The sequence below is a fragment of the Juglans regia genome, chromosome 4 (assembly GCF_001411555.2).
Source record: "Juglans regia cultivar Chandler chromosome 4, Walnut 2.0, whole genome shotgun sequence".
NCBI classification, from domain to species: Eukaryota; Viridiplantae; Streptophyta; class Magnoliopsida; order Fagales; family Juglandaceae; genus Juglans; species Juglans regia.
In genome coordinates, this window is record NC_049904.1 from 28,552,785 (window position 1) to 28,577,888 (window position 25,104).

The 25,104-nt window shown below is 34.9% G+C and overlaps 4 protein-coding genes across 6 annotated transcripts; 1 reads left to right on the forward strand and 3 right to left on the reverse strand.

Annotated features, from left to right (window-relative positions):
- Window positions 1–292: 292 nt before the first annotated feature.
- LOC109006457 lies at window positions 293–832 on the forward strand. Its single transcript, XM_018985743.2, has one exon. It carries the CDS (start codon window positions 454–456, stop codon window positions 712–714), a length of 261 nt encoding a protein of 86 aa, XP_018841288.1. The 5' UTR covers window positions 293–453; the 3' UTR covers window positions 715–832.
- Window positions 833–1,253: 421 nt separating this feature from the next.
- Window positions 1,254–5,166, reverse strand: LOC109006456 (glutathionyl-hydroquinone reductase YqjG-like). Of its 2 annotated transcripts, none has more exons than XM_018985740.2 (6): window positions 4,883–5,166; window positions 3,285–3,509; window positions 3,025–3,201; window positions 2,687–2,911; window positions 2,431–2,559; window positions 1,254–1,640 (listed from the first exon to the last, which is right to left on the reverse strand). In XM_018985740.2, exons 2-6 carry the CDS (start codon window positions 3,495–3,497, stop codon window positions 1,407–1,409), a joined length of 978 nt encoding a protein of 325 aa, XP_018841285.1. In that variant the 5' UTR covers window positions 3,498–3,509; window positions 4,883–5,166; the 3' UTR covers window positions 1,254–1,406. The 2 variants fall into 2 exon arrangements, with proteins under 2 accessions (XP_018841285.1, XP_018841286.1); XM_018985741.2 differs by having other exon boundaries at window positions 4,876–5,166.
- Window positions 5,167–6,014: 848 nt separating this feature from the next.
- Window positions 6,015–13,402, reverse strand: LOC109006455 (uncharacterized protein At4g19900-like). Its single transcript, XM_018985738.2, has 5 exons — window positions 11,687–13,402; window positions 11,451–11,600; window positions 9,166–9,300; window positions 8,418–8,612; window positions 6,015–6,566 (listed from the first exon to the last, which is right to left on the reverse strand). Exons 1-5 carry the CDS (start codon window positions 13,129–13,131, stop codon window positions 6,380–6,382), a joined length of 2,112 nt encoding a protein of 703 aa, XP_018841283.2. The 5' UTR covers window positions 13,132–13,402; the 3' UTR covers window positions 6,015–6,379.
- Window positions 13,403–14,668: 1,266 nt separating this feature from the next.
- LOC109006454 lies at window positions 14,669–20,837 on the reverse strand. 2 transcript variants are annotated; one of them, XM_018985737.2, is made up of 4 exons: window positions 20,669–20,837; window positions 18,698–18,998; window positions 18,431–18,547; window positions 14,669–18,343 (listed from the first exon to the last, which is right to left on the reverse strand). In XM_018985737.2, the coding sequence occupies exons 2-4, from the start codon at window positions 18,980–18,982 to the stop codon at window positions 15,380–15,382; spliced, it is 3,366 nt and encodes a 1,121-aa protein (XP_018841282.2). In that variant the 5' UTR covers window positions 18,983–18,998; window positions 20,669–20,837; the 3' UTR covers window positions 14,669–15,379. The 2 variants fall into 2 exon arrangements, with proteins under 2 accessions (XP_018841282.2, XP_018841281.2); XM_018985736.2 differs by lacking the exon at window positions 20,669–20,837 and having other exon boundaries at window positions 18,698–20,585.
- Between the last annotated feature and the right edge of the window lie 4,267 nt (window positions 20,838–25,104).

A 25,104-nucleotide genomic window follows, 5' to 3' on the forward strand; every position in this document is an offset into this window, starting at 1 on the left:
AAAATTTGACCAAAATATAACTTTGTTGAGTTCACTGTTAGTGTTCTAGGTGTAAAAAATTATCTATCATGTATCTAGTAAGTCACATCAATTCATAAAATAATTTTTATAATTTTTCTTTAATCAAACATTTGTTGTGTGTATATATTTGCTTGGAAAGATATTATTAATTTTTTTTAGAAAGATATTATTAATTGCTTACAAAACACCCTACTCTTTTGAAAAAAGAAAAAATCCAATAATAGAAAAAAATGATCGTAACTGAATTCATAATCTAAACATACTAAAAAAAAGGGTCCAAAATAAGCAAAAACCATGGAGGTCGATGAGGATTGAGGAGGTGAAGGAGTCTGTGTCGGTGAGGAAGTACGATATGCTGAAATCTGAACCAGTAACCAAAAAAAAAAAAAAACCCTAAATCTGGAGGACCAACAAGAGGAGAAGTAGAAGAAGATGGTGTCGGACGGGTGCGAGCGGCTCCAGCGGGCGCTGGAGGAGTGCCACAGGAAGGTGCCTCTCGGTCCGGCTCGGGATGCGGCGTGCAAGCACCTTAACCGGGCGCTGGCGCAGTGCCTGGTCTCGCTGGCCTGTCCGGACGAGATGGAGGCCGTCCGGAGTTTCTGCTCGAGCGGTGGGACCGCGACAAAGCGGGCCCAGTGCCAACAGGCACAGCTGTCCCTCTCTGTGTGTCTCAGTTCCCTTCAACAACCATGACGCAAACGCAGCCCTTTCAGTCGTAGATTACCATTAGATTTTGTGTTTGTGCTGTATATGGAGATGAATTCGTACGACGAATAACAGAGTTGCAAAATCAGGAAGGAAACTTTTTTTCTGATATTGAAAATATCATGTTCCTGAGTCTTTGCAAATTTTCAATGATGTTCAAACGGTGCTTGCTAGAGTGACTGAAAATGTTCGGATCCCCATGATATCAACTTTTCTTTTCTTTTTTCCCCCCTATGCTCATCTGTGGCCGCAATTTCAAGTACTTGGGTTTAGACCCAAAAAAAGAAGGAAAATAATCAGAAGAATCCTCACGACAAGATTAAGCAGTGGTTGTATATTATCCATTACTGGGGTGTCTTCTATTGAAGTTTTCCTAAAAACTTCTTGAGACTGTTATGATTTATGTGCCACTTTCCTAATCATATATCTACCATTACATCCATAATGGCAAAATATCATATGAGAGAGCACAAATGTAACTATCACAGTAATCTGCATGGAGGACACAGAGATACGCTTGGAGGATATCACAGTCATATACTCATCATCGCATTTATCTAAAATAATTACTACCACACAAACTTCTAAAGATTCTATTTTCCCTTTGGATAGATGAAAGTGAAAATCTTGTGACTTCAAGATACAGACATTTCATCTTATTGACTGCAATTACACAAAATCTATGCAGAAAACTTCTCTCTGTCATGAGGGGAAGAGTAGTCGATACCTGGGCCAACAGGAATTATGCCTAATGGATTGATAGTAGGAAGATTTCCATAGTAATTCCGCTTGATGAGTTCCATGTTGACTGTACTACTGATGCCAGGGATCTGGAAAATGTCCTTGATGTAATTGAACAGATTTGGGTACTCACATATCAGTTTCTTGTTACACTTGAAGTGGATAGCATAAACCTGTCAATTGCCATAACAAAAATACTCAAATTTCTAAGATGCTTGAGGAATCTGGTATAGACAAATGCCAGAGTTTCATACAAGACAAATAATGCAAACTTCTAGCTTGGATGGCATAAAGTTAGTATCGTCTTGAAGTGTTGGTTCTCCAGTGTAATTTCTTTAATTATATTAGTAAAGCTTCTAAGATGTCCTCTAAATTTAGAAACATAAAACGACTTTTAATGACCTGGACCACACCACTCAAATGATGCTAATTCCAAAAGGAAGCAGCACGGTTAAGAAATATCTGTTCGTTGAGCAGTAATTTCTACAAAATATCTGTATCTCAAACTCCAATCCAAAAGGATACATTTTCAGTAGAGGACTACAAATTTTAGAAGATATTCTAGAACTCTAACATGCCTCGCTGCCTAGAGGATGAGGAATAAGGAAAACTTCTGACATTGAGACTACTGTGTCCCATCTGAAAATCTACTTATACTTGGAAGTTACGGGAAGACAAACCCTTGGACGAATATGATGGTTTCTTTGAAGAATAGATGTTTATCAAGCAAAGAGAAAGTAAAGGAACAACTACTAAAGGACACCCTTAAGATTACAAACTAGAGTAAAAACAATCCAAAAAATCCAAGAAAGAAAGCTTGATGGTGCCATCAGCCGACTTCCAATTATGATATTTCCTCACAGCTTTTTTTTTTTTGTTTTTTTGTTCAAATGATTCAGACAATGACAAGATTTGCTTATTTTTCTGATAGGCATCAATTGTAGCTTGAAATACATAGATTACCTCATCAAATCTTATGAGGGTGACAAACAATCGAATATCTGCTTCACACACTGAGCTCCCACATATGTAACGTTGTGTGCCAAGTATCTCCTCACATTTGTCCAATGCTTCATACAGCTGTTTCACGGCCTGCCAAAGGAAGAATCAATTAGAACACTTAAAATAGTAAAGCTATTGCAAGAATCCTTTCAGAATGTAAACAATACAGCAATTCCCCCATATAACCTAAATGACCATGTCATGAAACAATACATACCTCATCATAAGGGCCCTGCTTCCTCGCAAACCCACATTTATAGACTCCATTATTTATCCCATGGTATATCCATTTGTTAGTCTCATCAATTTGGGCTTGCAGGTGAGGAGGATAAAGGTCCAAAGCTGCATTCTCTGCTATATCATTGAATTCAGTATTAAACATGCGAATTATCTCCGAACTCTCGTTATTAACAATAGTTTTAAGTTTCTTATCCCATAGTACCTGTCATAGAGCAAAAACCAATAAAACGGTAGAGTTTAAACATCTATTTGCAACTCCCACAAAAAGTAAAAGATAGCAGATGAGAGAAGGGGCACTTCATGTTGGTAACATACAGGAACTGTGTACTTTCCAGTGTAGCTTTTACTAGCAAGCTCATAAAGCTCTCTAATACTTTTTGCTCCGTTCAAAGGGTCAGGTTCAGCTCCTGGTTCCTCTGTCTTTGAAGCAGGAAAAGCCCATCCCATATGCTCATCAGTTTCCTTTGTTCTTTCCCACTTGGGTTTGACAGACTGAGCATAAGCATATAGACAAGATTGATTTAGTCATTAAATTTTGAAGCCTCCCCTAGAAACTTATCATAAAGTGCACAGACCGTGAAACCAATGGCTTTGTCAAGTCCTTTGATCTTCAAGTATGCAAGGCATCTGCAAGCCCATGGGCAAGCATATGATATGTAAAGATGATACCTTCCAAATTCTGCTGGAAATTGGGATTTTGGATCTCGTGAAATAAAATTACGGAATGTTGAAGCAGTTCTCGTGAAAGCACCAGAATCTGATATCTCATTTAGTGAAGATCGAGCCATTTGAACAAAGTGCTGGAAAATATGCAATTGAAAATTATCATTACTTCAAACATTTTAAAAATTCATGGGGTTTAGGTTCCATGGGTGAGTCTTAAGGTCTCTGCTGTGGGGTGGTTCCCCCGTCATAAAAAAAATAAAAAATTCAAAACCATTCAAACATATCATTTTGTGTTTTTTTCTTGCCTTGGCAAATGGAACATATAAATCAGTTCAAAGACTTGTCAACTTATCTTCGAAGTAGCATAACAAACCAGCAACTTTATATACTGTTATAGCAGAAAAGTCATATCTTAGGTAAAGTATAAATCCAATATACAAAACTAAAGTAACACACAGACGCACAAGGAAAGTATAAACTCAAAATACAAAATTACGGTAACACATAATTGTATAATGACTCTGGTTTGATCGATTTGACACATCTCTGTCTAGATCCAGTAATTTTCAACACCAAATCACTTCATAGTTAAGATCTCATTTAAAACTCAAAAGATTCATTTTCACATAAATAGTAAGTAGCTGCCTGATGGGGATACATTAAGCAAACTCAACCCACAGGCATGCCTCACTTTTCTGAAATGCTAGACATATAACTCATTGTAATTGCCAGATTTCCGAATCCTGGAGCCAAAATTGGAATTCTGAAATTCTTGAAAGGAACCGGTACCCCAAATATTTTGTTCAAGATAAAAACAATAGATAACTTAACCAAAAAAATATAAGAACAATAGATTGCGACACGAAAACTTGAAAATCATTTAAAAACAGTTGCATGCTTCGCCAACAGAAGTATAAGAATTATCAATACTCTGCGGACATCAAAATCCAATAAAAACAAATTTATACAGCGTAAAAGAAACTAAAATGGAAAAATCAAATGTTCAATATAACTTTTATTTAGTTAAAATAAGTAAAATTTCATGTCATAAGAGATGTTTTCAGCAGCAAACCAAATGTTACAACAGCATTAACCCATTATTTATAATGGAAAACGATATATGGGTTCTTAAATCATATTCGTGTCAAACTTCTCCGCAAAAGAAATTGCCAATGGAACAACCAGATCAGACCAAAATTTACCCTTTATGAACTCCCCTCATTTAGTTTGTAATGAGGTTTTGTGGCCAGAAGACAGAAAACAGATCCTGAAGAAGTACTCAATGAAAGAACTCAAAGTCAAAACTTATTCTGAGAACTAAATAATTCATAAAAAGTTGTAATCACAGTAATGGTGCTAGTAAACCTAGTTTAAAGAACTTCATGAAAAGGCATTCGGTTTCTTTAATAGCAGCTAGTGTCTTTAGCAGTTCAACAAAATCCCAGAAATCATAACACGTCAGTGTAAGCCAACACGAGAGGGAGAGACTATAAAGTATACCGTATACCTGGATGAGCTGCTTCTTTGTGGCAAATGTTGAGAGGGGTTTGTTGAAGTCGTCGATCAGAGTATCGGAGAGAGTGGGCTTATTTATTTCAGTCAACGCGATAACACTTCAGTTGACTGTCTCGGCCCCCCCACCTACCTTTCTCAACTTCGAGAAGCTTGCCGACCAAGGTCATGGTCCGCAAGGACATGCTATCGGATGTAGTTGTTAGAATATTACGATTGTCATTCTTCAGCAGTGAACTCGTTTATTCATGGTATCACAGCTTTCTAAACCAACGTCACTCTCCTTTCCAAAATTTGTCCACTCATAGTATACTTCAATCAAATTTTCTAAAGATAATAATAATCAGGATAATATGTATAGCTTGAAAAAAATCTTTTAAACATATTTCTACTGTAATTTGAAAAAGAAAGTGAATCGATGGAAAGTATGAAAACAAAAACTTCAAACATATTTTTAAGTTGCGTTTGGATGTTGAGTTGAATTAAACTGAATTGAATTTTTTATAAATAATAGTAAATTGAGATGATAGAGTGAATTTAGTAGAGTCCACCTAAGATAAATTTAAATGTATTTGAATATTAAGATAAATTTAGATATATTTATAAAAAAATTAAAAAAGGTTAGAATCCAACGAAATTTTGAGTCGATATGAATTGACTAATTTGAAAATTTAATATTTAGATATTAGACTTAACTTAAAATTAAGCTGAATTAAATTAAACTCAAATGAGTTTAACAATCAAACAGGACAGTTTAGTTTTTATTAATCCAGAAATGGGGATCAAATATTTTAAAGAAATATATTTTTTTTAGGTTGTTTTGGTGTAAGAGATGCATAGATTAAAGATAGAATTTTTGGGGAAAAAAACAGAGTTTTTCTGTTTACAAACATAGATTGCAGCCATTATGTGTCTTCTATTGGGTCTTAGGTTCAGAGATTACTGCTACGCTCAAGACTCTGTCAACCTAAAGAAGAACATCAACATAAAAATCAGAAGTCCAAGGAGATAGTATGTATCATAAAAAAAGAAATCTTCATGAAACATCTTTCCACATTTCCATATTCACCTGTGAAATATTCTCTTTGATTGATATGAACGGAAAAAAAAAAAATCTTTCAATCAATGGAATAAAAATATAAATCGCATACAAATTTAGCTCGATGAAACATTGTATCAACCATAGAAGACTGAGGTAGGCGAAGATGAGTACTAAATTAAAAACAGCCTGCTCAGCAACGAATAGGACTAAAGTTTTATTCTAGATAAGGATGATTGATCTTGTATCAGCACAAGGGAGAGCCAATTTTTCCACATGTACATGAGTATGGCTGCTGTTCACCTTCCCAACCTAGGCTTTGACGACTGATACAACTCAAAGCCTCAGATTTCTCAAGAAACAGCTGGGAAATGGATGCTTCAATGAGTTTGGTTGCTATTTGCTGCATTCTATTTTGACCAGATTCTAGGCAAATACAGTCTTGTGTGAATTTCACAATACATCAGAACATCGGATACAGGGTTGATCAATAAGCCTAATTGCAAGGCTGTCGGGCCTTGGAATGAGGGCAGATGTCAAGCTGTTCCAAAAATGAAAAGTCAACGACTCATTCATAATCTTTTTGAACAAAGCATCCTGTTGAGCTTTCTCGGTCTCAGTTTCCGGTGTAGCAAAGTATCTGTTTGCAGCTCAAATAGGTTAAGCAATAAACAAGGAAGAATTTGAGATCCAGGTGAACATGCTGCACAACTTGTTTAAAAATGGACAAAATCATCAACACAAGGTACTGTTTCAGAGTTTCTATGTAAAGTATTAACATATGCCAGTTAGCCTGATTTATACAAGGGATGATATGTCAACGAGATAGTCTCAATCAAATGCCATAATTATTGAAGAGAACAGCAGTAAAAATGGAGTCCATAGTGTTTCTTTATCAGCAATTGGGAACTTCCATTCTGCTCAAACTTCATCATCAAGCATACGAAGGTTCTATTCTGGTTAAGCAGGACTACTTGGGATTATCATTATTAAGCACATCAGTAGCCATCATCAAAGTAAAGAAAACGCCATAGTTAGTAGACTAAACAAAGGGGGTAAGACTTTAAATTTCTTAAACCCTCTCCCTAGGATCCACTCTCCAATATACCCAGGGACCTTACAAACAGGGCAAACTATTTTTTTTTTTTTGGAAGTACAAACTAGGCAAACTGTCACCTTCAACATCTTGCATAAATACAACATATTTGACATGACACCACCAGAGCTGTACAAAAAAAAGTAAGGAAACTGTAATTTTATTTTTCCCATGAAGGCTTCAATGGTCAGAATAAAATCGATTACAAACAATAAGAAAATTTTTGCTGTGTACACATTTTAAGTAAGGTTCTATCAGTAAGTATTGATACTAAATTTGCCTTTACTAATTACGGATAGTGAAATCAAGGAGTTTACCCATTGCACATCAGCCTAACAACTTCCACAGCATTATGTAACTCCCAACTCCATCCAATTTGCATAACATAGACAAGTATAATTTATTCGTGGACTTCAACAAGATCCTCTATGATTCCCACCCGGAGGTGCTATTTTTAACTTTATTTTTTAACTTTTTAAAAACATATAAAGTGGTTACCCATTGCACATCAGCCTAACAACTTCCACAGCATTATGTAACTCCCAACTCCATCCAATTTGCATAACATAGACAAGTATAATTTATTCGTGGACTTCAACAAGATCCTCTATGATTCCCACCCGGAGGTGCTATATAGTGCAAAACTTCAAAATATAGTGCAAAGCAGCTTTGCCCCACTTTCAGTATGGTCGGGAAACAGCATAGGACATATACCCCGTACCAGGATGTCACTTTGGCATGTCTATAGATTCAGCTGAAATTTATAAGCAATTATGTTACCCAAAGTAATAGTAATTGTAATAGTTAAAACTTTCTCAACCATTAACCAAGAGCCTAATAAAGCTCTCATTTACTGATAAAAATAAAATAAAATTAACCAAACAGGGAGTTGGGGGGGTAGCAGTGGAGAAAGTTTTAAAAATTAAGCAGAAAATTGTGCAGCAAGCAAGAACAATGCACTTACCCAATTCACACATCTAACAGGCCAGCAGCACGGTTTAAGATTTAGGCCCCGTTTAGATAGTGAAAGTGTTTCATCTCATCTCATCATTACAACTTTCTGATTCTCATACAAAATATAATAAACAATTCAACATTTTCAAATCCCAAAACAATAATAATATTAAAAAATAATATTCTAACAATATTTTATTCAACTTTCATCTCAACTCACTATCCAAATGGCACCTTAAGGCTAAGGGTCTAGGTGCCCATATCATCTAAAAGTATACGAGTATTTCATGAAAAGATTATCTAGAAACTCAATTTTTTAGAGGCTACAACTAAAAAAATTTCTTTTGATTTGTCTTTTCTCTTAAAGTTTGTCTGGATTGTAAATTCCCTCAACTTATATGCACTAAAACGTATAAGTTGGTATGGAATTCAGAAATATACCTTGAGATATTCTGAGAACTGATAGGGAAGAAAATGAAAGAATCTTGCACATTCAATTCCAGCCATTTAGTGGATACATTCTCTTCACCCAAAAACTTCCTTGTAACTCTTGTCAAAAGATCAGCCCCATTCCATCTCGAACGTGAATCATCATATGTCATATAAAATTCTCTCAAGCACTCCATTATGAAGGGACTACATGGAAAGGGGAGGAAATATCATATACAAACTTCCAAAGTATAATCCAAAGAAACAAACTATCACATACAAAATGCTGTTAAAATATATGAAGAAAACATCAGTTCCATGTCTGACACCTCAAACTTAAGTCTTTCTTTTTATTCATATACAAATTATTTCCCAATAGCCCTAAGCTCGTTCTCATCAACCTTTTTCACAAAGCTATTTCAACTAAATGAGATGCTGAGAAACAGAATAGAATAAGAACAAAATGTATCACAAAGCAAACCCGAAACCATGCACAGAAGAAAACTTTAGTAATGAAAGCAATCCTATAAATCTTCTGATTCAATGCTTTCTTTCCCCCCAAACTTAAGGCAGATTTCAGTGCAAAGCAACATTAACAAACAAAACATAGAAAGTAGCATGGTTTCTGATCATTAAACCCATCCACCTGATAGTGAAGAAGGGGAAGAAACAAACACAAGTGCAATAAAAGATTATTTCAACTAAACTATCAAATGAATTCATATCACTGGAGAATGTGTTTTGGATATTTTGATAGTACCTGTGCTTTCTAAATGCCATCACAGCGCCATTCAAAGAACTTCCAGCGAGATGATCCTCCATACCAACAGAATTATTAAGCACAGATAACGGCTTCAAAACAATGATATCAGAATCAAGATATATTCCACCATATCTGGACAACAAAGCAAAAGAGAAATAATTGTTTAACTTGAAAAAAAAATACTTGGCAACATAAATGCTAAAGTTACAAATGAATGATACAGTCTATTTCAAATAATAACAGATGGACAAAAACCAGCATCAAGAAAATTAGAAAGGATATCACAAAGATCCAACAATAATAACTTGTTCAGTATTAGCAGATAAAATTTGACACCACCTAAGAATTCAACAACCACGAATAATTTCCTCCTCAACATGCAGAAGGGAAAACTATGTCTTCTTGCATCTCAGAAAGCAGTAAAAAAGGCAGTCTCCCAAAAAGCACACATAATATGAAACTCATTTATTGTCAAAAACTTCTTAGAGGAAAGTGGCATGAAAGCCTCTTTTCCGTAATTGCTGGTGGGAATGGCATCTCTTACTGATAACCAAACACATAAAATGAAGGAAAACATTTCCATTTCCTCTCTCCTGACAATAAAGTAGAAAGTTATGAAGAAACTTTTTGCCTCAAAAGTTGTTTAATCAACCTCGGTTTAAATTTCTTTTTTATTTGAAAAACAAATATATATAAATTATATATATAAGGTTGAATTCTATTTTAAGAACGGCACTTAACCCAATGAACCAACATTCACCTTTAGCACCGGTGAAGTTAATTAATAGCGTCAGTTTCTTGATAAGGATATATGCTTTTATTTATTTATTTTTTTGATGGGTAGATATATTCTTTTATTCTGATACCAATTTATAATAAAAAATAGACATTTTAAACATATCCTTGGGCAGGTGTCTAGCCTGAGCACAATCAAGTCTCAAGTGAAATCACATTAGTTTTATCAAAGTATGTTCATTCCTAAACAAACTTATAAAATGACTTTTTTAGTCTAAGTATATACATCCCGCTTCTGACGAAAAAAGTACTTTTAACCGGAAATCTGACTCAGATGTCCAAGGGAATGTGGTTTATCAGTAATGAAATTATCTAGATACTTCTACATAGTGAGTTCCAAGTAGAACATTAATGAATCGACAACCATAAAACTAGTATTGTTCTAATGTCCGAATCATAGCCCTTAGTTCCAAACCTTCAACCTCAAGGTAGAATTATTCAGATGAACTTCCCTTTTTTCCCCTAATAAGTAAAAGCAATTATATTACAGGCAATTACATCAATGAAAGTTTGTTAAGGAAAGTTTAGTCACGTGAACTTTCCTAAATGTGATTATGTAATGTGTATCTGACAGTTCATAATTTGTTCTGCATTTATTTCACTTAACCTTCGTTTTTCATTGCAGGAACTAGAAGACTTAATAATCAAGTGTCTTTTGTGAACTGGTCCGATTTTCTCATTTAACCTATTTTTTTCTACTAATAGGAAACTGGAAATAAACTCAAAGACTCACTCACTGGATAACCAACCCTTCCACGGTATGCCTCTGCTTCTCATATCAATACACTTCAACGGGTTATGAAAATAGTTTAAGATGGTTCTTCATGTAAAACACATGTTTTAATCTAAGGCGCTCCATCCAGAATTACATTAAATTTAGCAGATTCAGAGATTATTCAGTTTTACAATGACTATAAGGTTGTATTCATCTAATCATCATATGCATGACCCCCCTAGTGTTTTTCCCCCTTCTGTTTTACATCATTCCTTTCCCAAGTCACAATGCATCAATATTTCCACACATTCGGGATTGATAGGGTCATGCCCCAATTGGTGGTGGACATGTTGGCATGTTGGCAAAATAGTATGAGTCATTGAAGTGTATTTGGAACTCCAAGGCTTGGAAGATTGCCTCCTTGTGTCTGATCTGGTGTATTTGGTGGAAACGCAATTCTCCGACATTTCAAGATTGCAAGAAGATGGCAATAGAATTAAGAGTTGGGTGTTCCCTATTGTATACTTCCAGTTAACTTGGGTAGCGCCACTTTGGGCTTTAAACAAAATTTTCCATACATAATTTTTCAAAAAAGGGCCATACTACATTTCCCATGTATATGTTCATCTAATCTTCATGTTAACTGAAATAGAAACCAACCAAAGCCTTCATGGTAGATACTCCAAAATGGACTTAAGAAACTCTATAAACAAAATTACTGAAAATTCAGTACCTGATATGAAAATATATATATATAACGAAGCATGCTTACTTGTAGAGAGCGGCAAGACGGACAAGCTCACTGTAGTGAGTACTATAAAACTTGGTCTCTCTCCATTCAAACCAGACAGAAGCAAATACATGGGTCGGTGTATCCTTCAGCAATTCATCAAGATTTGGCATGGCAACAGCAACTTTGTAACTTATAAAAACAAAAATAAAAGACTTTTAGGTTGGAAACCAAACCAACAGAGAGATGTAAGGAAAACAGCAATATGGAAAAAATACCCATCATTCACAAAGCTGTATTTGAAAAAATCAAGCTCAATGGTCTCTGAGAACACCACAACACAGGCATCTCGATGCTGAGAAAGCAAACTCTCAAGTCCCCGCTGGTGCCGCACACCATACATCCAAGGCGGCGAATTCCACACCATAAAAACTCTCATATCACACTTCTCCTTCCTGAAAAACGCATCCATGAAATCTGAAAACGAAAGACGTGGATGCAAACCAGGAAAGTAACCCCATCTTTTTCCGTCTGCATATATATGACCCGAAAACTCATCATCCACGTTATCCAACCTACCAATCTTATTGGATGAACTCAAATATCTATCATTAGAATCAATAATTCTATTAGCATCCAATCCATTTCCTATATTTTCAACTAAAATCCTATGCTCTGCTCTCTTACTTTCCCTCTTATCAGAAAGATTCGAAAGCACATCGTTTGTATTGATAATCTTCCTACCATTCAATCCATTATCTACATTTACATTTTCCTCTAAAGTCCTACGCTCCGCCCTCTTCATCTCACTTCTTAGTCCCGATTCTCCACCATCACCATTTAGACTGCCATCATTCTCCTTATTCGCCACGTTAACACCAATGTGGTTTTCTTCGGATTTCAATTTCCGATTCACCTCCGAAACACTCAACTGCTTCTTCGCCACAAACGGGACTCTCCTGAACTCATTCAGCCACAATTTCTGGACCAACCGGTCGCCTCTTGTCAGCGTGGTGACCCCAAGACCATCGGGGTCTTGAAGCATCGGATTATTCAAAGGGTTCAATGCCTCCAAGTTAGACTTGAACATTTTGTCCCTCCTCAGGAAGTCGCTCTTCTTATCGAACCAATCCCCCCATCCTTCCCTCAAGGGCGAGGCGGTCCCACGGCCAGTCGCTTTCACCAACAGCGCGTCCTCGATAGAAACCACCTCGGTTACCTTCCGCCGCACCGTCTCGTCCACCGGCACGTCGTCGGAGCCAAACGCGGCCTTACTCCGATCATCCACGCTCGATCCTATCACCAACCCCAAACGATCGTCGTCCCACTCGTCGATCGAGCGCTTGTTGATAGCCCTCCTGATGGCACCACTGAGATGGTCGAAGAAATACCCGGAAACCCTAATTTGATCCGATTGGTCGTTTTCTTCATCCTCCGCCTCGTCCTGCTGTCCTTGATCTTCCTCGACGAAATCGAGCTCGTCGATTTTGTCCTCAGAGGTGGCAACCCCATCTTCTTGTGTGTCGGCGACGAGGGGGTCTGAGTCGACATCGATGTCGTTTTGGGAGTCGGGGAAGTAGCGGCGGTGGTCGGGTTGAGATCGGGAGTGAGAGAGGCGGCTGTGGAGGAGAGAGACCGAGAGGAGGAGGAGAAGAGCTGAGATGACGGCGCAAATGTGGGCGCCGTACCGTGGCCGCCGACGTGTCCGGAGGTTTCGTAGCATTTCTCGCCGTTGGAATTAACTAGCAACGGACTTCATCCAATGCAATGAGAGCGAGCGGAACGGTAGGGATTGTTCAGGTTCGAGGTTCTGCCTTACCGTGGATTTTAGTGGGATCCGTGATCGGCCATAGTCTGAACCAGCCCAAGGCACCGAGGTGTTACTCTGTGAGTAGAGGCAACGGGTACAAGCCTCGGCCTTCATCCCTACGTTGTTCTCGTCGTACTCACCCATGACATCAAAAAACATGCGCACGAGGCTGTTGCCATTGTCTTGTCGGGAAGAGATTAAAAAAAAAATAAAACTTCAAATTATTCACTTAACCGTAAGACAGTCCTTGTCTACCAAATGTATGTATTAATTACTGTTAAAGCAAGGTTTTATGAAAAGAAAAATTATTCTCTATTTACCACATTAAAAATACTTTTACACTCAATAAAAAAAATTATAATTGTGGAATATAAAAATGAATAATAACTTATGCATAACATTTTTCTGAAAATAACGTAGTTTCGGGAACCCTGGCACCTTTGGCGCTGGGGGTGTTATTCGAGATGAGGATGGAAGATTACTTATGGCTTATTCTATTCCCTTGGGTTTGGGTACCAATAACTTTGCTGAACTCAAAAGCTTTTTGGAAGGTGTTCGCAGATGCCACGCGCTTGGATTTTATCGGGTCCAAATAGAGACCGACTCTCAACTAGTGGTTAATTGGATTGTAAAGAATAAGTGCCCCATTTGGTATTTAGAAGATTTCTGGGAGGAGCTACAAGAACATCTGAATAGCCTGGAGTATACAGTGAATCACATCTTTCGTGAAGGTAATGTCGTGGCTGACTTTCTAGCTAAGTGTAGGGCGGAAGGGTTGAACTCTGATTGGGATGACATTCACATGCTGCCTAGCCGGGTAAGGGGTTTTCTCCGCATGGACAAGCTGGGTATGCCCTACCTGAGGATATCATAAGCTTCGTGCCAGGTTTGTTGTTCGTTATTTATTTGTCTCTCGTTGTTCTCAAGTTATTTGCGTCTCTGTTTGCCTTGTGTACTGGGTTTTTTTGCAGGTGCCCCTCTTTTGGCTAGCTCGGATGTAGGTTATGTATCTTATTTAAGGCCGTGTAATCTATATGGTTATACTGATTTTGATGCCTGGGTTCTTTTTCTAGATTTAGCGCTTATGTAAATCCCAGGTGTCGTACTTGTAACCACGGTTTCCCTCCGCCACAAGTGAGGACAATCAATAAAATTGGGGTCCCGTCCTCTTTTTTTTTTTTTTAAAAAAAAGTAAATAATAAATAATTTTTTTTATATAACTTAAGCATAATAATGAAAATGCAATGATTAATAATTTTTTTTCTTTTTTATAGTAGAAGGAACAATGCTGCTCTTATTTATTATTTTATAATTTTTAATCATATTAATAGATAAATGATTTTATCAACAGTTAATATTTGAACCCACCCAGAGCTAGAACAGTCCATCAGGTAATCCAAATGAAAAAAAGAGTAAAAATAGAATAATCATCGGGCTTAGAATCAAATCCCTTCATCAATCAAAAAATTTAAAAGGGAAATCATTAGTATCTGAAGCTGTAGCATTAACCAAAAGAATCTCTGAAACCTAAAAAGAAAAGGTCCTACCAGCAGTAAGACTACAAAAGTATCAACCCAACTACAAAGTGAGCAACCGCTGGATATGCTTTATAGCTGCAGAGATGACTTTGTTAATTCAGGCCACATACGAAACCGCAGTCTTATATACACAAGAGAAATGCTGGGGAACAGCCGGAAGCCGCAGCACACTGTAAAGAAATTTTTTATTTTTTATTTTTTTCACCCCAGCACGTTAGGTGTGCTGGGGCTTCTTCACACAGTAGAGTGTGAAGAAGAATTATTCTATACACAAACAACAGCATCTCTTCCTTTAATATTCAGCATTGTAGTTTAAAGCCTCAGTCAAACATTTCAGATGCTTCAATTTGAATGATAGAATATTCCATAAACAGCTTTACTTCCCCATTGCTTTTATCATTTGCACCAATATCAGCAAGCTCGTGTTGTGATGCCTTGAATCTGGTGACTCTATGTTGAGGAGAACTTCATTCCTACTCTTAAATTTTTTTATGAAATTCCATTTCACAGTCTTTGCCTCTGTCAAGAGTAGGCCAATATCTATCCACACAAAATTTCCCCCAAAAAAAAAAAATGTTGATGATTCTACCAATATTGAAGCACCTGAAACTTTCACAAGACACTTAAGACTGTTTGGCAATGGATCCCAAAGCCAACTGCTGGTTTTTTCTCTTACCTTCTTCTGGACTGATGTACATCGATTCCTCTAGTACCCTTTGCATCGTAGAAATCCGACTGCTTAAGCTGTTCATTGTGTTACCAGAGGCAATGCCACCAGTGACAGGACAAAGTTCGTGGGCATTTCTTACTATTTGATAAATTTCTTCTTTTCTTCCTATAAATGACTGTGTAGATGAAGTGGCAGGTATCAGACAACCTAGTGACAACTGATGTGCAATGGGATCCTTAATTTCCAAGCCATCCTCATCATTATGACTCTTGCCTTCACAAGCACTGTGGATGCCAGCCTCTTGAGAAGACTCCTTTTTGTCTTCACATTCAAGAGCATCTTGTGAAGGCCCTTTTCCGTTTTCACATTCAAGTCTAAAGAATCCCTCACAATTTCCTGCTTTTGGTTCTCCTACACAGTTTGAACCTCTTTCAACATCAGTATCAATATTCTTATTCTCACCACTGATTGGACCAATCACATGTAACTTTTTGACACTTTGGGATAACTTGTTTTCCTTATCCTCACTTCCAACCAACTCCTCACAACTTCTGGTTTTATCCTTACTTTTTACTGAATTTTCTTGTTGTAATACATCCGTACTCTTACTGAAGTTTGGCCTAATCAATTTTCTTCTTTTGCACTGCTCACCTGACAAGCCATCACTCCCAGCAATTTCATCACAGACTCTACCCTTTGAATCATTATGAATTTCCTGAACTTCACTCCGACGTTTGAAATCCCTATATGGTGTCCCTCCTGCACTCGGATTCTTGAAATCCACAGAAGTACCCTCAACATGAGTTTGGTTGACATTCTCAGTTGAAGTAATATTCATTTTCATCTCCTTTAAGTTCATTTCCTGGCAATCCCTTTCCCACTCGGGGTAAAAGGTTGATTGTTTTTTATTTCCAAAGTTTTCGACATCATATCGCTTGACCAACAATCTAGGCTTTCCGTGCTTTGCCCATTGGCAGGGACTTTGAGGTAGCATTGTCATGACTTCATCTGCTGGTTTATCCCCATCAAAGTCCTTGTGGCCAACGTCAGCATTTTCCTTTACATATACATCTGAGGCCAAAGCTAAACGAGAAAACACACTATTCCTACTCTTTTCGCCACCAGAAGACACATTTTCAGAATACTGATAACAGTTGACATCATGATTTAGTGATTTTGAATCATGCTGGTACATGCCCCAATGCTTGAGAGAATAATCATGTCCTTTCAACTGGACTTGACCCTCGTTTGACAAGGGTATATTACCAGCAAATGCTTTGTTCTTCTCTTCATGCTGCAAACCTTCATGCTCAAGCTTCCCTTGTGACTCTACAGGAAAGCTGTAATCAAAGTTAGGCGAAGTGTAGATACCATACTTTTTTATCTTTGCCTGTCGGCACCGACTCTGACGAAGCATTGCCATGACATCATCTGCTGCTTTATCCCCGTGAAATTCCTCATGGCCAACGTCATCACCATTTCCCTGTTCACATACATACGATGACGAAGCTAAACGAGAAAACACACTATTCATGCTCTTCTCACAGATAGAAGGCATGTTTTCAGAATAAGAATAAGAGTTGCGATCATGATTTAGTGATTTTGATTCATGGTGGTGCAAACTCTTATGTTCAGGAGAGCAATCAAAACCATGCAACAGGACTTGACCATCATTCAACAAGGGAATATTACTAGTATACCATTTGTTCTTCTCTTCCCGTCGGACACCTTCATGCTCAAGCTTCCCCTGTGACTTTACGGGAAAGCTGTAATCAAAAGGGTAGATACTGGGACTGGAAGAATAAGATGGAGGACCCTTGGTTTCACTCCCATTATTCCTAGTCTCTGATAAAGTCAAACCAGCTGGACACCATGAAAAAGAAAGGTCCTCCAAACTTTGATTTCTAGGAAATTCTGTGGCCAAGCTTTCAGAATAAGAAGCCCCAGAGAAAGGAAGACTGGTCCTATAGTTAAAATCCTCATTACGTTTGGGGGTAGAAAAAGGAGCATGGTTCCCAAAACCAGAACTATCATATGGACATTTCTTCATACAATCTGATAAAAAATAGGATTGGTTTTTCGGGGAAGAAATGAGATTCCCAGCATGCATCCTGTAAGGGGGGGGAGTACATTCTTGAAATGAATGAGAGCTGCGAACAATTGCAGAAGATGAAGAGTAACTTGAGTTAATACCGGGAAGGTCAGGGTCAAAAGGGTGTGTACTCGTACCAATTGCATCTCCACCCAATGTTGAAGGTAAAGGGTAAGAAATTTGTGGCTCACTTGAGCCAGAGAACGTGGAATGTGTACCGATTTGATCTTGAACCCCAGAGTCTGTTTCCCAAATGAACTTGTTGGAGTAGATGGATCTATGAAGGTTAGGTTGAGATACAGTACGGTGCTCAGTTGGAAAGGGTGGCACAAATTCTTTGTCCATATCATGCTCACATGCTAGTCTGTTAGTCTTTGCAAACCTGCCATGATCAGGAACTTGTCCATGCTCAATAGACAAGGTACATTCACTCCCAGTTCTCTCACACATGGCAAATCTGCCTCCATCCCTTCCAACATTAGCCAAAGAGTCCCCAAAATACTCATCCAAGGTAACTGGTCGAGGCTCAGTGTAAACTTCAGGTTTATTCTCCACTCCATGAATCTTTGCAAACCTGCCTTCGTCATGTTCTCTTCCAATGCGTCCAGAAGATTTCCAAGTGTCATCAGTCGAAACAACCAGTATGTGATAATCATCAGAATAATCCCGATCGTTTATATTATCACTCATTACAACCCCACCATTATCATATCTCATGACTTTACCCATAGTACATGCACCTGCAACTTTAATTTCGTTTGTTCTCCTTTGAGGTAGGTCATCTGTTACCTTTCTCAAACTAAACAAGCATAGAAGCCTATGAACCTAAAAAAACACATAGTAAAAGGCATCAATAAAATACTTCAGAAATTGATTTCATTGAATTCTGAATTTGATAGGAAGGGAGCAGACCTGCTCTTCAGACAGCCCAAAGTTAAACTTCTTAGCTGAAAAGTAGTTTTCCTTTATCGCATCACGAAATTCAGCTTCAATAAGTGGTCTACAGCTCCAAATAGGAGTGAATTTTACCTGAGAAAATAATAAAAACAGTTTAGAACTAAAATTTGGGGCACAAAACAACTCCTAAAATCCTGCTCCCTACTAATACTTTAAAAGGAGAAATGAAAAAACTATTGGCCCTAAAAGAAATGGACTCAAGAAAGATATCGATGTCCACACCTGTGCTGGGAATTGCTTCCTGGATGATTGGAATGCATGGGGCACAATATTCTCTGCACCATCGGAGCATGCCCGAAAAACTCCATGAAGTTTTCTCTTCTCATATTCAAACAAAAACAAAATCATTCCAGCTTTAACATGCTTTACAAAGTGACCTAGAAAAGCTGGAACGCCAACTAGTCTCTGTCTGAAACACTCTCTTTTGGTAGCACTGCTCAACATAAAAATTGCACCATATTCAGGAACACTTCCAGGGACACCATGCTGCTCTTTATCAAACTCCATCGATTTCCTTGATGTGCTGTAAAATTCAATAATCACGATAATGGGAAAATAAACAATATCAGGGTACTATGGATTAGAGCCCTAAAAGAAATTTCCCTGTTTTGTCAAGAATCCTTTACTTTAAAGTCCCCATGTCCTGTCAAGAACCCCATTACTTACAGATACCCTGGGGAAAACTTTATTGCCACTACTATAACCTTCTGAGGCCTGAGCACATACACACAGAGGGTTATGTGGGCACAGACCTAGTGACCAAGGGTAAAAAGGAAAAAAAAATTGTAAGAAAGTAGAACGTGGAAAAAATCCCATCTAGAATAAACTCCCTAAACTCCTCGATAAAGAAGAAATTGATCAACCGAGGCTCAAGAATTGAACCATAATTTGAGTTTTTTATAATACTTTGATAATATGAAGAAGCACGATAAGCCTTCCTTCAGCAATATATGTAACAATAAATTTAAAGTTTTTTTTTATAAGTAAGAGGTATCAATAAATTGAAAGTTATATGAACCAGAAGGACTTCTTTGTTCTTCTTCTTTTTTTAGTTCTTTAAGTAGGCATACGAGAATTACTTGATGGAAAGCTGTATAAGAGACATAAAAAGATGAAACATTTAACCATATCACATTTTCTAGCAACATAAACTGAATATATGCGTATCACCATCATACTTCACAAGACAAAGAAACATGGATCGCCTCTTCAAAGTGGCAACCTGTTAGAATTGAAATATCAGATTATTCACAGAAACCAGCTTCCCATTTAACTATCAACTTTTCTGGTTAATCAATTGTGTCAACCAAACCTGCTGACAAAAGCGATCCTAATCTGATATAATTAACATAACTGCCTCATATCTGTTGCAACTTCTGGACCATAGAAGCAGTAGAGTACCAAGAGTTAATATAGATGTCAATTTAGTAATGATGCTCGTATTCTGACTTCAAAAACCGACACTATAAGCTAGACCAAGCCAACCAAGCGACCGAAGAAATCAAACTAAATGAAAAGCACGAAGATCTATAACTTGAGGACTGACCAATGGGTTTGTCAAAATTTTATGATCTTTGTAATTAGTATAGCATCGGTATTAGCCAAAAGCAATATCAATAGCAAAAGAACGATTGATTCATGAATCTAATGGAAATCTTTGCGAATTAAAATTCAGACACTCTCGATTCAACGAAAAAAAAAAATTCAGACACTCTCGTGCAGGAACAAAATAAATACATAATATCGATATTGTAGCCATTCCACACCAACTAATAATGATGACAAGTTCTTTCGAAATGATAAGTAAAACTAACAATGAAATTTGAGCATGAATGGTCTTGGCTTATATTCAGATTCTCTTCATGCAAAGATATGAGAACCAATCTCAGAACAGTAACAATTTCAGAAACAGAAATTCGGCCTTCACTGACTCTGTTTGTTTCGACTGAAAATACTCGAAGGAAAAATCTCCCAAAAATACATACATAGATATATAGGTGCACATAAAATGCATGTTGAAACGCTGATAATTAAACAAATAAAAGGGTTTTATCGGCACAGTTAATGGCAGAAACACCATACTAACCAGCTTTTACATTCCCTTTACATAAACGGAAACCAAGGGCAAAAAAAAAAAAAAAAAAAGGAAAACCAAAATCAAGGAAAAAGAAAGGGTGAGAGTGAGGGAGAGACCTGCAGTATAGTTGCAAAATATATATATGTTTGGCTCTCTCCGATCCCAGAATGGGGACTTTCGAAGAAAGACAAAAGGATCAACGATTGATTTACAAAAACAAGCAGCGGTTAACTCTGCATGAAAGTGCTGAATACGAAGGAAACCGAAAGAACGTGTGCGAAAGAAAGAGTGAGAGAGAGGGTAATGATACCCTTCTGACCGGTTTACTCCTCCTTTACCAATCATGTTATATTTTAAATTTTTTATTTTTTTATTACTATTTTTTATTTTTTTAACATTTTTAATCATTAAGAAAATATTTAAAATATATATAATTTTATTAATAATCACTTCCTTAACCATTAAGTAAAATTAAAAATTAAAAAAAAAACAAATATAAAAAATAGAGTAAATTAATAATAAATAGAAATTAATCTTATCATCTTCCTTTTAATTTTGGGATTAAATTCTTAAAATTGTGTAAAATTTTTCATTATTTCTTTTTCAAACATTATTTAGGCCTATTTTATTTTCACAGTTTATATCAATTTATCTTATTTCATTTTATCTAATTATTACAAGATTTCTAAATTTCTATATAAAATAAAATAAACAATTCAATTTTTTCAAATCTCAAAATAAAAATAATATTAAAATATATATTATAACAATATTTTATTTAACCTTTTAACTTTAATCACAATTCATTTCTTCTCATATCATCTACGAAAACAAACAAGGCCTTAACTTTTTAAAATTAAAAGTTGAATAAAATAATGTTATAATATATTTTTAATATTATTTTTATTTTAGTATTTGAAAATGTTGAATTATTTATTTTTATTTTGTGTGGAAATTTAAGAAATTTTTAATGATTAGATGAGATGAGATGAGTTGACTTAACTTGAGAAGAGTTATGAATAAGGCTACGTTTAAATGTTGAGCTGAGTTGAGATGAGTTACGTTCTTTATGAATAATAGTAAATTGAGATGGCGGAGTAAGTTTTGTGGGGCCACTTAAGATTAGTTTATATGTATTTAAATATTAAAATGAGTTTAGATATATTTATGAGAATTTGGGTATTGAATGAAAAATGTTGTGGGTCCCATGTATAAATAGGTTTTGAGTTGAGATGAGTTTAGTGATTTGAGAGCTGGGTGTTTTGATGTTAGACTCGATTTAAAAATAGACTGAACTGAATTGATCTCAGTACAATCTAACAACCAAACAGTGCCTTAATCTTTGTTTTTCTCATTTAATTTACCTAATCATCACAAATTTTATAAAATTTAAAATAAAACACAAAAATTAATATAATTTTTTCAAATTTCAAAAATATAATTAATATTAAATATTATATTTAAATAATTTTTTACTTTTATAATATTTTTTATTCAACTTTTTTTCCTCTCATTTTCTAAAATTTAAAGACATCTTAACTTAAATAAATTTACTATTGTTAACAAAATTATGAGAAGTGTCCAAATGAGTCATTAGAACTCCATTTCTACAGAGTTTATTTTTTTACGCAAGTTGCAACTCTGATATATATCTCTAGTAAAATGTTTATATTGAGATATTTTATCAAATAAGAATAAAAATAATAAATATTAACTTTACCATCTACTATATATTAAGTTAGAAGTATTAGAAAAGCTTTTAAGTTAAGTAAGTCTCGTACAGCTTTTTTTTAAAACAAATGAGATACCATAAATTGAGATATTTTATAAAAAGAATTATGAATAATAAAAAATAATTTTACCATCTATCTTACTCTATATATATATATATATATATATATATATATTAAGCTTATAAATATTAGAAACATTTTTAATGTATGCAAATTTCGTACAATTACTTTAATAAAAAACATCATAGAAATTTAAATTTTTTTATGCTGATTCTAGATGTGCTCATTTATTTCAAAATGACTACAAACTTATACTCTAAGAAGATACAGAATAGGAAATGATTTGTACATGACGTATACAAGTCCTATGCATTTTTTTTTTTAAAAGTGAGTAAATCTAAGATATATGAAAAAATATATTTTTTAATGATATATTTTAATATTTTTCAAAGGAGATGCACGACACTTGCACATTCTATAACTATATTTTTTATTACTTTACAAATCATTCTCCTATCAAATTACATCAATTTATTTACTTCATTTTATAAAATTTTCTTATAAACCAAACGTTCCCATAGATAAATAAACTTGTTAATCAAGAATTATTATTTTATTAGATGCAATATTGTTAATTCCTCTTTTCAAGATATTATTATAATTTGTTAAAATATTATTATTCACCTTAGATTTTATTACTTGAATCGATAGAACATTTTTAAGTAGTTGAGTAGTTTACATTTGAAATAATTTAAAAAACATATCATATCAACCTTAAAAATAATAATGTCTAAAATGAAGAATATCATTATTATAAAGAAATTATTATTGATATATTTTAATGAAAAATGATAAACTAATGACTATTTTACAATTCCATTTAAATGAAAGATAACTTTGTAAAATTAAACTTGTTCTGAAAAAAATGACAAAACTACCCTTGTAAAATGAGAAGGACAGTTGTAAAGTAAATATAGTAATTGATTATCTAAAAAAATATTAATTAAAATAAGAAAATGATAGTATAACTTTTAAATATGTTCACTAAATGTGTCTACTCATATTTTTTTATTTTTATAAATAATTAAAAAAATGACTATTAATAAATTTATATTTTTTTCATAATAATTAAAGATGCTTAAAAAATATTTTTAAAAAAATATTTTACATTAATTTGCACCCTAACATTATCTATTAAACAAATATCTTTTATATAAATTCTTTAAATTCCATTTCGTGTTCCTGTCATTTCAAACTCAGTCCAATTGTATTTTTTTAGCCGATTGGACGCCTCCTTTGTTTTTTCGAAAATGAAGCGAGTAGAATGAATTGGATTAAAATTAAAAATTAACTAAAATATTACGAAAATATATATTTTTAATATTATTTTTATTTTAAGATTTTAAAAAATTGAATTTTTTATATTATTTTATATAAAAATTTTAAAAGTTATAATAATTTTACGAATAGTAGTAAAATAATTTGTGCATAGTAGTAATATAATTTGAGTAAAGTATTTATTGAGTTTTGAAAAATGAGAGATAAAAAATTGAATAAAAAATATTATAAAATTAAAATATTGTTATAATATAAATTTTTTAATATAATTTTTGTCTCAAAATTTGAAAAAATTAAATTATTTTTTATTTTTTATTTGAAAGTTTAGAAAAATTGTAATGATTAGTTTGAAAAAATTGTAATAATTAGATTGAAAATGTTTGTGTTTAAATAATATTTAGAAAGGAAATGAGATGAGATGAGATGAAATGAAATGAAAAACTTTTCTAAACATCTCCTCTCTAATCGTGATTTCTACTGCCGTAGTTGAACAAAAAACTCAAGAAATACTTAGTGAATGAGATAAGATAAGAATTTTATGAATAATAATAAAATAATCATCCCCTGCTTCCTTGTCTTTAACGCCGGCTAAAAAAAATCCTATTGCAAGAAAAATCCAAGTCCCCTACTTTCTCCTTTTCACTGCACTAAGAACTTGGATTTGGGCATATTCCGATGGGCAACACAGGAAGGAGTTATAAGGTAACTGTAGCCCCTCTCTCTCCCTCTCTCGTTTTTGTAATCTCACTGTAAATCAGTTGGCTGTAATCTCAGAAGGGGTTAGAGCTGGACATTAATGTAACTAGCAATAGTGTTAGCTATTGTCTGAGAGAGAAACCATATAATCCAAAACAAGTCCCTTTCCTCAATGTATATAATCCAAAACAAGTCCAACCATCCAAGATTCTCTCTTTTTGTGCATGACTCGATCAGTGTTCTTATGTAAGCGTTCTTATGTATTGTACCAAGGCTATCCATCATATGCTTGAGTATTTGTTCTTTCTCGCTCAAATATTAGTCAGAAACTAAAGTGTGCTTTACACAGCCTATTACTTAAACATTTATCAATCTTTTCATGATTAACATGAAATCATGTATAGCAAGAAACTTGGATTTGTAAAAAAAAAAAATGGCTTTAATTGGCAGACTGGCCTATGTCTGGAATTACCGAATGGTTGATGACATGTTGCCTATCGGTAAAATGAGGGTAAAAATGTAAAATGAATGTTTTTAAGTAAAATAAGGATAAAAAAGTAAAATAACATATTTTTAAATAAATAACATTATGGGTAGCACGGCTCATCTTCATAAATTATTTTACTACTATTTAAAGACCTTTTACAGACTTCTCATCTCATCTCATTCCCGTCGTATCTCCTAAAATAGTCCATTTTAAGGGGCTTGTAATACTGCGCACGTCGTAGTTTGTATATGACGCAGGAGCTCATCTAAATAATTCTTAAAAATTTGAGAGAATTAAC

Excerpts from the sequence above, each read along its gene's own strand:
- LOC109006456 (XM_018985740.2), bottom strand. The coding sequence starts at position 3,497 with ATGGCTCGATCTTCACTAAATGAGATATCAGATTCTGGTGCTTTCACG. Across the intron at positions 2,912-3,024 it reads CTGGAAAGTACACAGTTCCT|GTACTATGGGATAAGAAACT; the intron begins GTATGTTACCAA and ends GCTCTATGACAG. Across the intron at positions 1,641-2,430 it reads CCCTCATAAGATTTGATGAG|GTTTATGCTATCCACTTCAA; the intron begins GTAATCTATGTA and ends GGCAATTGACAG.
- LOC109006454 (XM_018985737.2), bottom strand. The coding sequence starts at position 18,982 with ATGGAGTTTGATAAAGAGCAGCATGGTGTCCCTGGAAGTGTTCCTGAA. Across the intron at positions 18,548-18,697 it reads GGAAGCAATTCCCAGCACAG|GTAAAATTCACTCCTATTTG; the intron begins GTGTGGACATCG and ends TTATTTTCTCAG. Across the intron at positions 18,344-18,430 it reads TTGGGCTGTCTGAAGAGCAG|GTTCATAGGCTTCTATGCTT; the intron begins GTCTGCTCCCTT and ends GTGTTTTTTTAG.
- LOC109006455 (XM_018985738.2), bottom strand. The coding sequence starts at position 13,131 with ATGCTACGAAACCTCCGGACACGTCGGCGGCCACGGTACGGCGCCCAC. Across the intron at positions 9,301-11,450 it reads CGTCTTGCCGCTCTCTACAA|ATATGGTGGAATATATCTTG; the intron begins GTAAGCATGCTT and ends TTTGTTGTCCAG. Across the intron at positions 6,567-8,417 it reads AGTTCTCAGAATATCTCAAG|ATACTTTGCTACACCGGAAA; the intron begins GTATATTTCTGA and ends AGCTGCAAACAG.
- LOC109006457 (XM_018985743.2), top strand. The coding sequence starts at position 454 with ATGGTGTCGGACGGGTGCGAGCGGCTCCAGCGGGCGCTGGAGGAGTGC.